The following is a 17,025-nucleotide window of genomic DNA, read 5'->3' as shown; positions in this document are numbered from 1 at the left end:
TATTTTTAATGTTTTCATCTGATTCTTTCACATTTGACTATAGTACTTTACACAGTCAAACAGGAGCACAATGCAATTTTAAATACTTTTATTGTAAGGCAACACATCTGATACAGCTACATCAGTAAATATATCCACCATCAACACAGCATAAAAATCCTTTCCTCTTTGGATAATGCATCCTTTTGGTGATAGTATTCTGTTAATGGTTGGTTGGCTGTTTTGATAGACGCGAATCAACGTTACAGAGCAAATTTGAAGCATTTCACAAAATTGTTTAACTGTTAGAAAGAGTATGTGACACACAGGACAATCGTTTGCCTTCTTAACACAAACATATCTGGATTCTTGATATCCAGATACGTTATCTGGATATCATTTCGACTCCAGTCTGAACATGGAGAGTGTGCTCTCTCCATGTTTCATAATTTTAAAGACACACGTAATAATGACGCATTTTCTTATACAGATGAAATTAATTAAATAAGAATAAAAGAACACGTTTCATGTCACATACATGTTTGGTCCTTATTGTATTGAAAACATTCGAGCTTATTCTTTTTAAAAACAACATTTAAAAAATGTATTAATTTTTCATTTTAAAAACTAAATGAGCTAATGTCCACTGTAAGACCCAACAAATATACTTATCTGTTCCATGTTCACATTCAAAATTAATGATATGAGAAGCATTGTTTGGACAAAGTGGAATCACCGACTAATCTGAACACAAGAAGACAGTAAATTAGAATCAATGAGACTTTGCAACATGAAACTGCGTTTGCGGTGAGAGCTGATTTTGAGCGTGTTAGTTGTAGAAAATTACAGACGTGTTCAAAATAACATCAGTCCAACATCACAAACTAGACAGCAGTATTCTGCATGGAAAATAATGCAGTTGCAGGCGCAGTAGAGTAGTAGTAGACCAACACAGCAACATGGCATGTATGTTGCTCATTTTGTCTAATTAAAATCATTAATTCAAAGTGAGGCAGCACATGTTGGTAATAGGGTAATCCCTGTGAATCAAACACCAGCCTTGGAATAAAAAGCTGACTGGAGAAGTGAAGGCATATAAAGAAGTGAAAAAGGAAAACTAGAGCCTAAAAGTACGACACAGTACTGATTTTTCATTCACTGTGTAGAAAATAAAGGAGTACATTTCCGCCAAAAAACTCAGAAATTTTCGATATAACAAGGACATTTCTCAAATAGAAAAGCCAAAAGTTTGCTAGAAAAAACACTGAAATTTTGAGTTTAATTAAAAAATTAAAATCAAAAATGTATGAATTTCAAAAGTTTGAACATTTTTGACTTTTCAAACTAGGACATTTCCTACTTTTGTTTTCTTTTTTTCTAGAAAAGTACAGAGTTTTTTGGTAAATATTTACTCCTTTTTTCCAGTGACCCTAATATGCTGTGACATAAAAGACCAGGAAGAAAACGGAGAGATGCCATTTGAATGGATCAAAGAATTGCCAAAATGGCGAAGACTTTGGAAAACTCCAGAGTTCACATATATAAAATTGACAAGACCAAGATGTGAAGAAGTTTATGGCAAGAAGCTGTCACAAAGTCAAATTATTGAAAGAAAAAAAAAGCGAGCAGGTTACAATTTGCCAAAGAACAAACTGACTGACTGTCCTAAAGTGAATTGGTGCCACATTTTGTTGAACAATAACAAGATTCCTCCCTTTGGATCTAAGTCCTCAAACAATTAGTTTTGGTTACCATACATTAAAGCACAGTGACTCAGGTATCATGCTGTGGTCATGTTTCTTATTCTATGTCGTCAGACCTAGTCATCAAATACCAGACGTTACCGATCAGTTTAAAAACACTGGAAGAACCGAAGACGTCATGTTACTTTAGGCAAAGAGGAAAGAGAAAATTCCCTTAAAGCAGAAGTTTCAACAACATCCCAAACGCAGCGGTAAAGCCTCGTCTTAGTCCCAAACTAACCAAATTAAGGTTATGAAAACGCCAGCCCAGATTCTGTAGCTTAATCCAGATGAAAACATGTGGGCTGACTCTAAACGCGCTGCTGCTGAGGCAAAAGGAACTCTGGAATGTGTCCGATCGTGGTCACCTGTTCAGGATGAAGTCATTTCGACTCCAGTCTGAAGCCTTCCTAAGAGACGGCAGTTATACAAATAAATATTAATACGAAACATTCGTCCAGATTTAGAGGAAAACTGAATCTTCAGAAAACTTTTGCGTAGAAGGAAATATGTAAACAGTTAATTTTTTAAAAAACTTACTAATAATCCATTTTCTTTACTTTGTGTATTGAGATATTATTTTCCTAAGGTTTTGACTCTGAATAGCACATGCAGCGTTCTCAATGCATTTCCGTGTGTAAATATGAGCTGTTATGAGCTTTACTCCATTTATTAAACACATATTTTTAAAACTTTGAACACAACTGAGGCAGGTTTGATATAGCAGAGGTTTCTTTAAGAACTCTGTTTTAATCAGCTGTAACAATGCTGATATCAATTTATTATTAGTCTCTTTTTCTCTTGACTTAAACAACAAATAAAAACAGACAACCTAGTTAGAAATTTACTTCAGTCCTACAATGGAGGTGGGATTTGGGGGTTTGAACTGTACTGGTAGCGGTTTGTGGAAGTTGCTGAAGACAGAAGGTGTAAATGCTTCGTTAAAGTTAGTATTTTAGGTTTTAAACCATTATCATCTTACAGCAGCTACGTTCTGAGGCACAAATAATAAAAATTCCAGTCCAGAAGAGTGTGTATCACTGGGAGGTTTTGAGTTTGAAAGAGAAAGCACACTAGGGCGAGAGTGTCTGAAGTTTTTGTCACGAGCCAAAATCATCAAGGCAAAAGTTCTTGCAGGACAAAAAAAAAAAAAGAAAATCATTTTTAAAAACATTTAAATCACCAAAAAAATTATTTAAATAAAGGGGTTGAATTTTTCAGAGGAAAGTTTAAATCAGTGTACATCCAGAACTTAAAAAGGGTTTTTCATGATAAGTAAGGAATCCAATTTGAACATTCTTTTGGATACTAAATTGTCCAAGTCTCAGTAATAAAAACAGAACTGAAGTCACTCTTACTTTAAACAAGCTAGTTGTATTTAGCCAAGTAAAAATTTAGTTGCACAACAGTTGCTTTCAGGGTAAAAGTCACGAGCCAAAATCGTGATGTGGTTTGTTTTACTATGTGATTCCTTTAACCACTGAATTGTACAAACTGAATTTTAAAAAATACATAAACTAAATGTGTTTTGTGTGTTGTTTTTTTTACGTTAGCAGAATAGCTAGAAAGACTTCTGAACATTTGTAATGGAAATGTTGCTGAAATTAAAGAGAAAGCAAAAAGTATAATTATCAAAAGACAAATTCTTTGTGTGGGTGCTAAAGAAGATTCTAATTTGTCTAATAATTTTGCACTAATTAAACATAAAAAGCCTCCATTTGCATCAACCACCTGAGCTTGGGGCCCCAATCAGTCCAGCTGTGCCGTACTTTGGACACCTCTGCAAAATTGTGCGTATTTATTAAATATCTGCAATTTCTTTTTAACATGTTTCAGAATAAAATTATTTTTACCATTTCAACTGTTCTAAAAAAAAAATCACAAAGTACAGCTGCTGTAATCATGAAACCACTTTACATAAAGAGCACAGTGTAGTTACTGTTACAGATTAATGAGTTGAAGTATTAATGGTGAAAAATCCCGGCTTTTACTAAGCAGACGTGTCAAAGTCAAGCTAGCATAAATGAACTAATTTCCTCTCCCTCACTTTTCTTTTTCAATTAATACTTTTTACTAACTTGTGAAATGTGATATCCTTGGACCTTATTATGTCGTGGTCATAGTGTTGACAATTAGTCGCAAAGCACCGCGTCACTTTTTCTTTTATATATCAAGCGTACATTTAAGGTTTAGCTCATCATGTTGACAGTAAAACCAACGATAGTCATCGGTTGCAAGCAGCTTTTTTGTCCCCCAGCAGGGATCTTGTGCATGTACAACGTGACGTTACGTTGCAACATGTCTATATATCGATCATGACTTAAAAGAAATTTGACTTCGCAACTTAACTACTCACAATTGGGCCTCTTTCTCCAGGTATGTCTTTGATGAACGAATATTATAACATGATGTGAAACTCAAAAAAATTTATTTTACACGATAACGAAGTGAAATGGTGCATCTCAGAAAACCAGAGGAAAGTAGTACTGTTTTTTTTTTATTTTTAATTTTCAAATGGCGTTGACTAGAACTTGTTTCAGTATAAATTTCCTTATATACTAAAAAAAGGTTAAAAATAAATAAATAGTGCTGAACCCAGGTACGGAGTAACCCAGCTTCGGGCTTCTTGATGAGCAGGTACTCCTGCTTGGTAGCACAGACCACAGCTGTGTTTCTGTTCATAAGGCTGTTTGTACACTTCAGAGATAAATATTTTAGTTTTTAACACTTTTTATATAGAAGCATCACAGATAGGCAACAATAAATTCAGAGGTAAGCCACTCCTTTCCACTTTCTCAGTTTTACAGACTTTTATCTCGTACTAAACACTACCAATATATATCTGGTTAAATAAATAGAGTTTTTTTCAGTCATTTTTCTCCGTTATGCACATATTAATGGGGGAGTTATTGTCGCTCTCGTAGAAGTCGTCATTCTTCTTGGCGGCCGGAGACGTTCCCTCGGTCTCGAAGTGTTTCCTCCTGTGGAGCCTGAGGCTCTGCGAGCGGCTGAAGCCCCGCCCACAGACGTCGCAACCGTACGGCCTCTCACCGGTGTGCAGCCTCACGTGGTTTTTGAGGCTGGAAGCGCGCGTGAAGCTCTTGTCGCACTCGGGACAGTCGAACTTCTCCCCCAGGTGGATTTTTTCGTGTTCCCTCAGTCGGCCGGACTGGTTGAAGCTGCGGTCGCACACGGAGCAGTGGTACGGCTTCTCACCCGTGTGGGTGAGCCGGTGTCGGTTCATGGCGCCCGAGTGGGCAAAGCTCTTGCCGCAGTCCGGACAGGAATATGGCTTTTCTCCCGTGTGGACTTTAAAGTGACCTTTTAGCTGACCCTTTTGTGTGAACTGTTTTCCGCAGAGGGAGCACTGGTAGGGTTTCTCGCCTGAGTGAATGCGCATGTGGATCTGCAACGCCGACATCTTGTGGCAGTCTCTTCCACAGAGCCCACAGCAGTAGGAACTCTTCGAGTTGCTTCGACTTTGCTTTTCCTCAGGCGACGTTGGAAGACCACGTTTTTCAACGTCTTCGTCAGCATCCGGATTTTCTGTAGACAATTTGGATGGAAAGACCTTAAAACTGAGCGTAGGAGCGCAAACAGGGTTTGCACATTTTACTTGCAGTAAAATTCAAGCATTTTTAAGGTAAGTTTTCATACTCTTCCAGCACCACACTAACAATACAAATGAATTATAAAATGACAGTTTCAATTCACTATTGTATATAATTTATTACAACAATTTATTACTGTATTCCACTGCTCTCAAAAAAAAACAAACAATTTCCCAATTGTGGTGTTTCCATTAAATAAGAAACAATTAAAATCACATGTGAAAAAGTTTGTTCACGTGAGACGTTATTAGAAAACACGCAATGCCATCATCCTCCTATCACTTCTTGTCTTCATGTTTTCCTCCAGTAGTGACATTTCGTTTTTGATCACATGCGATAAGAAAGTGTTTCCATTGCAGTTAGAAAAACTAATTGTTATACGGCTGAAAAACCAATTAATTCTACCGCAAGAACAGTTTATCGAATAACGTGATTTTTTTTTTAAAATTGCCATGTTTTTGATAAGCAAATGTATTTTTCGAAAATCCAAATTGAGTAATTATATGGTCAATGGAAACACAGGCAAAATAAACTGTGTTCATTATAAATTATTGTAATTTAAAATAAGCATTTTAAATTATTAAATATCTCACACACACCTAACTGGTACAAGAACGAAACTTTAATTTAACAGAAAGTCCCCCAATTTCAATAACGTTGTTTAACGTATAGAATATAAGCTAACCTTTATTTCAATTACACATAGGTCATTGATCCATTAGAATAACAAATATTACATACACTACATTGAAACAATCCAAACATTGTTTTAAGATAAATTACCTTCCAGCACAATGCACCAATCAATCAGACAGTGATCAATATCCATTTGCTCCCTAATTGGCTCTGACCTCTTAACAGATCGAATACAGGCAAATCTGATGTGTTTAGTTAAATGTGCCAATGTTGAATCCTTGGAATCAGCAGTTTAAAACTGAATTTCCATAATATGCCAAAAATGGAAAAAAAAAATTATCTTGTAAAGATCTGCAGTTTTTGAAAATAAGAAAAAAAAGAAAAGAAAGAAAAAAAACGGTCTCCAAAAGTTCAAAGTCACATGATGGTCATTATGTGTTAAGACCCAGGGAAGCCATACTCTAATTAAAATTATTTATATTTCAGTTTGGCTTGTATTAAAAATTCCTGTGGTCAATGTCACTGATTTAATCTCTGCTCTCATACCTTTACAAAAATTCAACAGAAACAACTTTTCAAGCAGAAGAAATACTTTATTGAGTAACCTCACTGATTTGTTGTAGTGTCTTTCAATACAAGTTAGGAGTAATTTAAATTATAATCTAAACATAAAATGAAAGTTAATAAATGGAATATACATTAACTACACCAGGGGTCCCCAAACTATGGCCCACAGGCCGGATCCGGCCCGCCTCCACATTTGGTCCGGCCCCCTGAACAATACCAGAGAGCATTCAGATTTTTTTTCATTTACCGTGTTTTCCAGACTATAAGCCGTTTATATGTGGATTTTTCTTCAACCACCAGGGGGCTCTTTAGCAGGAAGTGAATCGTTGGAAGTCTTGGTTACTTGCGCGGCAACATTGAGCCCACAAGCAGCAAAATGAGTAAGAAACAGATTAGATGTCTTTGGAAAGTTTCTTTGCAAAGGGGAAAAGGCCCAGAGAAGAGACAGGAGAATGGATTTATCCCGGACCGGTAGGTGAGTCCCACATTACAAGCTGGCTCTGCGTAACATGCAGCGACCGGCTGCTAATGAGGCAATGAAGCTTCAAGCTTCTTCGCCATGTAGAGACCAAGCACGCTATGCTCAAGCAACACAGCTCGGGTGTCATTGTCTCTCATCACTCCCAGATGGGACCGTCTCGTTGCAGAGAAACAAGCTCAGGGCTCCTGTTAGTCGGTACCGTGAGTTAAAATTTTCACAAAAGTAAAATGTTCGTTTTTGTGGTGCTTCTGTTATTTTAAAGGGATATGTAAACGTTACCATAGCGACCAGAGTCAGAGCGTTTGGGCAGTGGTCAAGAGGAGATGAGTAGAGCTTGTGAGTCTTAAGTCTGGTTTAGACGGAAAGATTTAAGAATCATCGGCCAATTCTCCAAACCTCTGTGACCACAGAGCTGATAAAAGTCCAACAGGTTCGATCGGTTCGTGAGTCCAAGGCAGGAGCAACACGAACCGATTCCAGTCACAAACATCCCGATTCCAGAGGATAATCCAGTAAAACCCCCAACATAACTGGAATTTAGAATAACCAAACACAGGTGACGATGTAGAAGCAATAGTGATAGTTTGTGGAGTCATTTTAAGAGATAAAAGACGTAACAAAAAGAAAAGGCGGTGGATAAAAGACGACGGGAGCAGCCGCTCTATTTGCTGCACTATGATTTGGAGGTGAATGTTTTTGCATAGTTAACATTTTTAACTGAATAAACATAATAATGACCTTTAGATTTAATAATAAACATTTCCACATATCATCTCCGATATCCACCGGACTCTCAGTTGCGCGATATGTCAGCTGTTTGGGATTCCCCTCTGTTCTTATGTCACCGCGCTTTCTGATTGGCTACCCGTCACATTCAACAGGTTGTATTCTCATTCCAAGTCAGGAAAAACCCCACAGGCTGCGATAAAAGGGCCAAGACAACCCAAATAGGGCATATTCAGTATTTAGTACCAACATGCAGAAGCCTCATCTGACTGTTCATCCCCCCTCAGCCCTCCCCTGGGCCGCAACAAAATTTCCAAGTCTTGACCGGTCCGCGGTAATAAAAAGGTTGGGGACCACTGATTTAGCACATACTAGTAGCAGACACGAAGGATCAGCACTTTACTGTTACAGTTACCGTTCGGAAACTGCCGTAATCAGTTCTGTTAAATCTAATCTTGGCAACTTTTTCTTTTTCAACCGTAATAAATGTGATATTCAATTGACCTGTTATGACTCAAATTTTGGGTGTCCACCCCCCTCTGCTGCTGCTGCATCGTTGTGAAAAACCTGGAGTGGCAGAGATATCTGCGGTTTATATGTGTATGTTTACTGGTTTAAAAAAAAAACAAATTTGGAGTTGTGGCTTATAGTCCCCACCAGAGAAGGGAAAAGTTATGTGGCCCTCACAGGAAAATGTTAGAGACCCCTGAACTACACTGTATTGTACAACATAACAATAATTAACTATAGCACAACGACTAGAACAAGATTGAATTCTACCTTGCATCAGGGAAAATATTTTACCATTTAGCCAAAAGGTTCAGACAAAAAAGACCAAAGATGTTTCCAATGGATCCAACAAATTCCTGGCAGATTATTTTCATGTCCAGCTTGCCCAGTCTCTCTTTAAGGATATTACAAACAACTGCATTGTTGAGTCTGCCTTGGGTCATATTAGCACGTAGCCATGTCTTTACCCTGTGCCAATGTCTTCACTGGTCGCAACTTGGTCACATAAAAACCTCTACCGCCTCTCCAATTGTGCTGCAGAGGTGATTGCTGTGAACAAGGGGAACTCTGAAGGAAAGGAGCTCATGCTTTGCTCAGGATAAGGTGTGGGGTAATAATCTATGTCTTTAGTCAGGAGTGCATACTCCAATTTTAGCTAAGTTTTGATGCTGTCCTCTTCAAAATGCTCCCCAAACTGAACCTCTAGCATCAAAAAATTTAAACACCGCTATCTGGTTGTAATCCGTTTTGCAAAAAGGCATCTTCAATCTTGTTTTTCAGTGGAGTCAATGGAATCGAGAGTCGACCAATGTTGGTACTTTGTCATACAGTGCAAGGTAGCTCCCGTCATTTATCTTTTCTAAAGAGACGACTGTAGCCTACATACCAGATACAGTCTGAGATTTTTCTGAAGTGAAATATTAAGGCATTCAAGCTCTCCAACAACAGCTGACACAGGTGTGAGGCCCAACATAGTCTTTCCTTTGCTGAAATCCTCAAAGAAGGCATCCATCTTCTTCCGCTTATCCGGAGTCAGGTCGCGGAGAGCCTAAGTAGGGAGGCCCAGACTTCCATCTCCCCGGCCACTTGGCAGTTGCAGTGTATTTTGCCATCTCCTCTAACCTGTAGAATATCCACTCATACTGCCCTAACACAGCTACTACTGCAGAATGACGCATAGTGCACCTTTGTTGGGCATAGGCTTTCATGTTGGTTATTGGTGACAATGTTTTCAAGCATGGCCTTGAATTTTACTGGCTGACCAAACAGGATGCCTAACCATTTGCAAGCCATGTTTGAGGCACCATCAAGAATCTGCCCACGAAAGCCAGACATGGGCAGATTGAGCCCCAACAACACATCTATCACCACCTTTGCAATACCATAGCCTGTTGTGTCAGATATCTTGTAAGGTCCAACACACGCCTCATTTGGGAAATAGTCATGGTCCACAAAGCGAAGATACTTTCTTGTTCTGTGCCATAAACATCCTGTGATCCATCACCTATTATTGAAAACTGTTAATTTGCAATGCCTTGAATTATTGTAATGGTCAGGTCACTTAGAATTTCATTCTGTGCTTTGAGGCTTGTGTACTTAATGGTTTGTAAACCTCTTTAGCAAACTGTGGTAATCCTAATCAGTCCTATATGAGAGAAGTTGATACAAATAGCCACTTTTATTAGTGGGGTCACTAACGGCTTGTCCCCATCTTGCCTCATCTAACACAACTAATTTTTGTAAGCAATGTCTTGCCATCTCCTGCTTTTTACGCCATTTGCTGGATAACTGGACATCAATTGGATTGAGGCAATGTCCATTGTCCACTTATAGTCACAAATTGATGATGGACTTGGGAGTTTTGGTGCATTGTATATTTCTGAATGGCTTTCTGAATGCCTTTCTGAATGCTACACTAATGAAAGTAGCATCTGGTTTTCGTCCCAGTAGACTGATTTGAAAATCCTTTGGTGCAACAAAATCACAAGACTCCTGTCAATGTTGGACTGTAATGTAACCAAGGAAAACTGTCGAACCATTTCTCTTGGAAAGACAATGACTCTCCACTAGCAAGTATTTGTGGACTTGCTAGTGGAAAGCAAGTCCACAAGCTTGGTTTCCAAGCTGTTAAGGCGTTGTACAGTCACTGGGGTTTGAACTTTAACATCCTGCACTTGTGCTGGCAACAAGGCCATCCTGTCCTGCCCCTGTTGCTGGCGCCGGCACTTGAAGGCTCCGTCCCTGCCACCACTCTCCCTGGCTCTGAACAGTCTGTCTCCTAAAATAAAAGTTATTTTTCATAACTCACAACAACCCAAACTTAGTTCAACACAGCAGCGGGTACTGTCATTGCTTAACTACACGTTTAAATGAAGTTCATCCAATTTACACAAAACCAAAAAAAACCTGACGATAGACAACAAAGAAACTTTCTTGCCTGACTGGATGTCCATTTTTGCTTCGAAAAACAATCTGATGGAATGCTGGAAAAGACTACTGTTGTGTCCAAGTTGTGCTAAATGAAGTTTTATTACAGACGTTATTCACACCTGAAATAGCATCTCAATTCTAAACATGTTGTAGCACCACAGACGTCCCCAACATTAAAGTCAGCCCACATTTCTAAAGAACAATTTTCTTTAAAGAAGTTCCATGAGTGATTACAGAGTCCTGAAACACTGGAAAGCTGAATGGGTAGAACTGCACTAAGTACCAATCTGATGGTTGAAGAACTTAAATAACAGATTAAAAACCAATTTCAGGAGTTTTAATTGAAAATCTTGCTTATTTTTGTCTTTGATTAAATTGCGATTAATTCATCGCATTTTAATTAATCCATGGTTTTACAGACAAAACTACTGCCATCAACAATGGCAGGATGTACCTAAAAATTCATCCTTATTTTTTTTCTTAGATGAATGGCAGTTTTTTGGGGGGCTCTGTAAACTTGCATTGTTTAAATGCACAGGTTTCTTTAATGACTTACTGGGCCATGAGCATATCTACATATCTACAAGATTGGAGGGGTTCTGATCCGTCTCGTCCCAATCAGGTTTTTTGCCTATGCATTACCGTCCTTAGAAAGAAAGTTGGCCTTGGCATGGCAGACCCCAGAGATAAACTGGAGATCAGCCTGATTTGTGCATCTCTAGCTTTATATGTGTATCTTTTGCATAGAGTGACAAAGTGCTACATCAGGATTGGTGTCTCCTTACCGTTTACTGACCCCTCCTCTTCATCTTTTACTGTAATCCTAATCTCTTTGTTGCTTTGCTGACGCAGCTCTTCATTTTCTTCCGGAGTCTCACAATTCTCCCCATCTGATGCCTGGTCAGGAGTTTCCTCTATCAATGTAAGGACACCACCCGTATGAACATTACATATTATCACTAAAGTTAGATGTACATTTAAAGGGGTAGTATTATGTATTTTTCAGGCACATAATGCCACTTTATAGCACAACCAAGTAACAATGTAACCTTCAGTTGTAATAAGAATGCTGCACATATAGAAATTTGACGTTGTAATTTAACGCTTTGAAATTGGGGTTTGGTGCCCTTAAGGAACTCCTGCTCTTTCTGAAACTCCGCCTCCAGGAAATCATCACAACATTGCTCTTCTATTAACCCTTTAACAACATTTTTACCAGCTTTGGATTGAGAAGTAGCTCGTATAATGAGCTTAGTAGATGCTCAGATCCACCAGGTGTTTGTTAATTGCTGCTGGCAAGTCTGAAGGAGCTGAGTGGGGAGGGCTGCTCTGTGAGGCGGAAGCTTGGAAACTGCTGCTCAGTGGAAGAGCTTTGTCCTTCAAGGCAGCTCTAGGTCCACCAGGCGTTTGGCACAGCTTAACATTTGCCATGGGAGATTAAAGGGTTTCTCAAACATGCATGAAAGAATCAAAGCGACACTCCAGGTATATTTTTGATGAGGTAATAACATTATAACATAATGTAAAGCTAAAAAAAAGTGCATTTTACATAATACTCACCCTTTTAATACAGCAATTAATGAGAAGAATATCGAGAATACTTTGAAGTACCGTATAAGGGTTCCTCCTCTTCTTCCTGTTTCACTATAACGTTCACATGGGGAGTGGAAATTAGGCTCTCTGACAGGTTTTCCATTGTCGTCGGGATAACTTCTGGCTGAGGCGATGTGACACAGTTAAGACGCTCTGAGGAAGTAGACTCAGCAGCATTTGGAGAGGTCTCGCTTTCAGGTACCTTAAAATACAGTTTCGTTAAAAAATTTTTTTATGACTGAGTAAACTAAAGAAACAAGTTTCACAATGCTGTGTCCTGTTACTACCTCGCAGACAATGGAGTTAGCCTGGCCCTCCAGGTACGACTCATCTGCCGATGCTCGGCTCACTCCCAAGACGACATCAGGGACGAACTCGCTCTTGCTCTGCGTACACGACCGCCGGTGGTTTCTTAGAGTTCCCGCTAATGAGAAGTGCCGTCCGCAGTCACAGCAGGTGTATGGTTTCTCTCCTGTGTGGATCCTGGTGTGCCTCCGGAGCTCCCCAGGAGCGACAAACGACTTGTCGCACTGAGAGCAGCTATATGGCTTCTCTCCCGTGTGAGTCCTCATGTGTGTGGTGAGCGTCCACTGCTGTGCAAAGGTCTTGCCGCAGTCGGAGCAGTGGTAGGGGGTGATACCGGTGTGGAGGCGCTCGTGCCTCACCAGTGTTCCAGACAAGGCGAACCGTTTGTCACAGAATGAGCACTGGAAGGGCCTTTCCCCAGTGTGAGTCCGCTGGTGGTCCCTCAACTCGGCCGCCGAGTTGCAGCTCTTCTCGCAGTCAGAGCATGGAAATTTCTTCCTCGTGAAGCCCGCAACTACCTCGCAGTGCATCGCCTCCAGGTGCGTCTTCAAGTGCCAGTGCCGAGAAAAACTCTTCAGACAGATGGAGCAGTGGTAAGGCCTCTCGCCCGTGTGAGTCCGCCGATGGAGCCGCAGCTCTCCCTGACTGGCAAACCTCTTGGCGCAGAAAGTGCACGGGAACGGCTTTTCGCCCGTGTGGACCCTTTCATGGATCATGAGGAGCCCTTTCTCTGGAAATCTCTTTTCGCACATGGAGCAAGGGAAGGGCCTTTCTCCCGAGTGAGTGCGCAGATGCCGCTGAAGCTTAGAGGCGTAAGGAAAGTCTTTCCCACAAACCGAGCAGCTGTGGAGGGATGCTAGCTTTTCACTCTCGCTCTGAATCAATTTCTTGGAGGGAGTCTCTGCAGGTACAACGCCTGAGATGGGATTCACTCCTGTGTGAACACAAGTTAAGGATTAGCACAATTTTCAGGAACATTCAGTGGATCCCAGTGTTTCTTTGCATCAACTATTCCACATAATTTTCATGACATACAAATAAAAAAATAATTCTTTTACATTTTCAATTGTGAGTACACAGATACGTCGGCCACAATTTCCTAAATTTTGGGAGAGCGATGATTGGCTGATACTTACCAGTGAAACCGATCTTGTTTAATGCTAAAAATCAGCTACTGTTCCCTTTAGTTCTGTGGTGAGAGAGGACTGACTGACAAACCCACCCACCAGATCATATCTGCACTTTCACTATTAACAACAGTCACCCCAGTGTCGGCAATTTAGCAACTTTGTTGCTGTACTTAGTAAGCTTTCAGTAAAAAAAATAAATAAAAAATTGTTATTGGTCTAATTTGAAATCGGTAGGTCAGGCTTTTTTAAAAGCTTCGCTGTCGGCCAGAAAACTACAATCGATGCTCCTCTATTTTCAAAAAAGTTGAGTCCTGTTTTGTTAATGGCCAGTTTTATTGGTCCTGCCAATGGTGCATGCTGATTTCTACTATTCAGGGTGTTTTAAACTTCAAGTAACAGAACAGAAATACCCCACAAATATTAATCTATTGACAGCCAACTTAACTTTAAGATCTTTATTTACTTACTGACTTCGGAGAACTCCACTTCTTCCCCGTCTGAGTTGATTAGACCACCTACTTCTTGCTCATCTTCGTCAACAAGGACCACCGCTGGTCCAAAGTGGTCAGAGTTCTCTGAACCCATCTCTCAAATATACAATCTAACAAAAGAGAAATCCATGTTTGACTGTAACAATATGGGCACATAGCTCATTGTGAAGGTGAAGAATAAGAGGACAATATTTTTGTGTCAATACTGTTCAAGTACAACTAGGTAGATATTTTGAAGTCAGGTGCCAGTAAAATAACATTTTTAAGACGAAAATTAAAATCAGGAAGTTTTAATTCAGTTAACTCAGTATTGCTTATTTTGATGCAACCTGCATTTGACTCTGAATGAATATTTCTTTTTTCTTTGCATAATTTGATATAGGCAGTGTTGTGAGAGTTATTTGACTTATGCATAAATTATGGTACTGAGGACCTACTGTTAAATATTATTTTACTGATAGCAAGTTTTTCAGTTGTCCTTTTGACTGAATAGCTGCTGTATTGGCCTGCAAATATTTTGTAATTTATGTCTAATTTTGGTGAATTTATTGCCAGATCATTTTTCCATTTTGCCAGATCACATAGCAGCATTTATACCTAAAGCAAAAAATTAACAGCCAATTCAGGTGATCGGCAAAGATCGGCCTTATGGGTGATCGGTATCGGAATCGGCAGCAAAAAACCTGATTGGAGCATCCCTAGTACCTTATCCTTTTCTGTAGAGGTTTCGTTTCATGTTTTTTTTTATTTAAAACATGAAAAATAGAAATAAAAGGTATTAAAAATATATAAATTTCCTGTAATCTATTTTTTGAGAAAGTATAGGCAAGCTATAATCTTTTTTTTTTTTATATCGGGTTACATTTGCGCCTCTAAATGAGTTTTAATCAGACGCATTTAGGGCAAAATTGTTTCATTGGATTATAAAGGTTGCAGACCAATGGTTTTGATAAAACCATATGAAATCACAAAAATTCACCGGCATTCCATATCAAGAATTGGAAATTTATATTTTCCATCTAAACTGATTGAGTTGAAATTATTAAAAAGAATGGACAAAAGTTTTAAAGCTTGTAGAAACATAAATCAAAATAAGTATTGTTGCAATTGCAGTTGAGGGTATTTTGACAAATTATAAACATGAATGTTAAATTTATAGGCAAGCCACACTTTTCAGATGTCTCTTTGTAAAACAAAAATTAAATTAATTTTAAAAACTATCATTTTCCTTTCAACGTCACAAATCCTACTCAAACACATTGAAGCTCGTGACTGTAAAGGTACAGAATGTAGTTTAGTGAGGCACTGTTGTTTTCTCCACCCTGGAGGACATCCACGGTCCTGCTCAAGGGCAGCCAGACAGGGAGCAGGAGGTGTTGTGGATGGAAGAGTGACTCGAAACGACACACGCAACCTTCCTCGCGTCACAAATCTGATGGAAAGGTGTCACCTGTATTTTCTGGGACTTTGATAATTCAACGTAAAGCGAGCAGCTAGCCCAGTAGCATTAGCTCCAGGTTGCTAATTCTGCATATCTGCTGCCTCATTTCTACTGTTTTCAATAAATTAAATGACTAACCTGTTAGAGTACAAAACTCAATAATGGAATAAGAGGGATAAATACACAACACCCTCAGCAGACGTAGTGAGCTGAGCAGACAGTAATTGACCTGTAAATAAGTTGTTTTAATCGTGACAGCGGCGGTCACCACCAAGCTGGTCAGCGACCACCTCCTGCTCTGGGGGGGACCGCTGATAGCCAGCTATCGGAGACATGGGTGGAGTTTCACGGCATCATTTATCTTAACAAGCAGCTAATAATGACTTACATTTTGACAAAAAAATTAAGTGACATTAATCATCACAGCCCGCTAGAAATTCACCAGATTTCTACAAGACCCCCCTCTAAGATGTGAATAGCACCCGCTAACTCGACTAGCTAACGACAGACAATGGACATGTTGACCAACCTCTGCATAGATTGTTCCCTCGGGTAAAAGGAGTCGCTTGGAAATAATTTAATGCGACGAAGCGGCAATAAGTGTGTTAACGCGTCAGGTCCGTGCTCAGGGTGTTAAAACGGTGCGTCAAATGATTGTAAACAAACAAATGAGTCACGTTAGAAAAACGACTGATGACAACACTTTCAGCTTGAGTTGGTGTTAGAGACCCTCGAAACTTCCGGTTATCACAATAAAAGCCCCAAACGGCACAACAATGCGTTTATTCCTAAAGCTCTGTAGCGGATTGTAGGCAAATGTGGGCAAGTAAATGGAGCAAATGAAAAGACGGCTTCATAATGTTTGTATTAGAGGTCTTTCTATCTTCATTTATAAAACGTTTATTTGTCTCAAATCTATCAAAAAAGTTATTTTAAATAACTACTGCTAAACTAACTGCATACTATACAGACAGAAATAAGAGAAATACATTTGCATTCTCAGAATCAAAATTTTAACAATTAAAATTCAATGATTGTATTTTAATGCAATCTTTTTGATGTGTGCTGATGTTTCTCTTTGATGATGGGTTTCAAAATTGAGGTTGGAAAGCTTCCTTGCCATCACCCTAATCTTTAGGTCAACGTAGAAGAATGACTTTACATCTTAATCTGCCAGAGGTAATAATACCAGTCTTAACTATTACTAAAATAATATATCTATAAATACTGTACTGATGACTTTTTAAGACCTAAAAATAAGGCCTTAAAACTTGTATACTTGTATAGCATTTTATCTAGTCCAGAGGACTCCAAAGTGCTTTACACTATGTTCAGTTATTCACCCATTCATCCACTGCAAACTACATTGCAGGACCATCTGC

General features: G+C 39.2%; 1 protein-coding gene and 1 long non-coding RNA gene across 3 annotated transcripts; one reads left to right on the top strand and one right to left on the bottom strand.

The window, feature by feature from the left end:
- Window positions 1–2,251: 2,251 nt before the first annotated feature.
- LOC103481484 (zinc finger protein 771-like) lies at window positions 2,252–16,369 on the bottom strand. 2 transcript variants are annotated; one of them, XM_008437082.2, is made up of 7 exons: window positions 16,173–16,369; window positions 14,179–14,312; window positions 12,563–13,515; window positions 12,294–12,477; window positions 11,468–11,596; window positions 10,690–10,767; window positions 10,243–10,530 (listed from the first exon to the last, which is right to left on the bottom strand). In XM_008437082.2, the coding sequence occupies exons 2-7, from the start codon at window positions 14,294–14,296 to the stop codon at window positions 10,319–10,321; spliced, it is 1,674 nt and encodes a 557-aa protein (XP_008435304.1). In that variant the 5' UTR covers window positions 14,297–14,312; window positions 16,173–16,369; the 3' UTR covers window positions 10,243–10,318. The 2 variants fall into 2 exon arrangements, with proteins under 2 accessions (XP_008435219.1, XP_008435304.1); XM_008436997.2 differs by lacking the exons at window positions 10,243–10,530; window positions 10,690–10,767 and adding an exon at window positions 2,252–5,267.
- LOC103481592 (uncharacterized) lies at window positions 5,262–12,661 on the top strand. The gene is made up of 4 exons (XR_536326.2): window positions 5,262–5,364; window positions 11,535–11,604; window positions 12,358–12,473; window positions 12,570–12,661. It is a non-coding gene; the product is annotated as an uncharacterized LOC103481592 (long non-coding RNA).
- Window positions 16,370–17,025: the final 656 nt, after the last annotated feature.

This window comes from Poecilia reticulata, linkage group LG1 (assembly GCF_000633615.1).
Source record: "Poecilia reticulata strain Guanapo linkage group LG1, Guppy_female_1.0+MT, whole genome shotgun sequence".
In the NCBI taxonomy this organism is placed as follows: domain Eukaryota; kingdom Metazoa; phylum Chordata; class Actinopteri; order Cyprinodontiformes; family Poeciliidae; genus Poecilia; species Poecilia reticulata.
The sequence above is the reverse complement of the archived record's forward strand: the minus strand, read 5'-3'. Positions and strand labels throughout refer to the sequence as shown.

Coding starts and splice junctions, on each gene's coding strand:
- LOC103481484 (XM_008436997.2), bottom strand. CDS start 14,296: ATGGGTTCAGAGAACTCTGACCACTTTGGACCAGCGGTGGTCCTTGTT. Junction 11,597..12,293: donor AGAGGAGGAACCCTTATACG/GTACTTCAAAGT, acceptor TTACATTGATAG/AGGAAACTCCTGACCAGGCA. Junction 5,268..11,467: donor AGAGGAGGGGTCAGTAAACG/GTAAGGAGACAC, acceptor AATTGTCTACAG/AAAATCCGGATGCTGACGAA.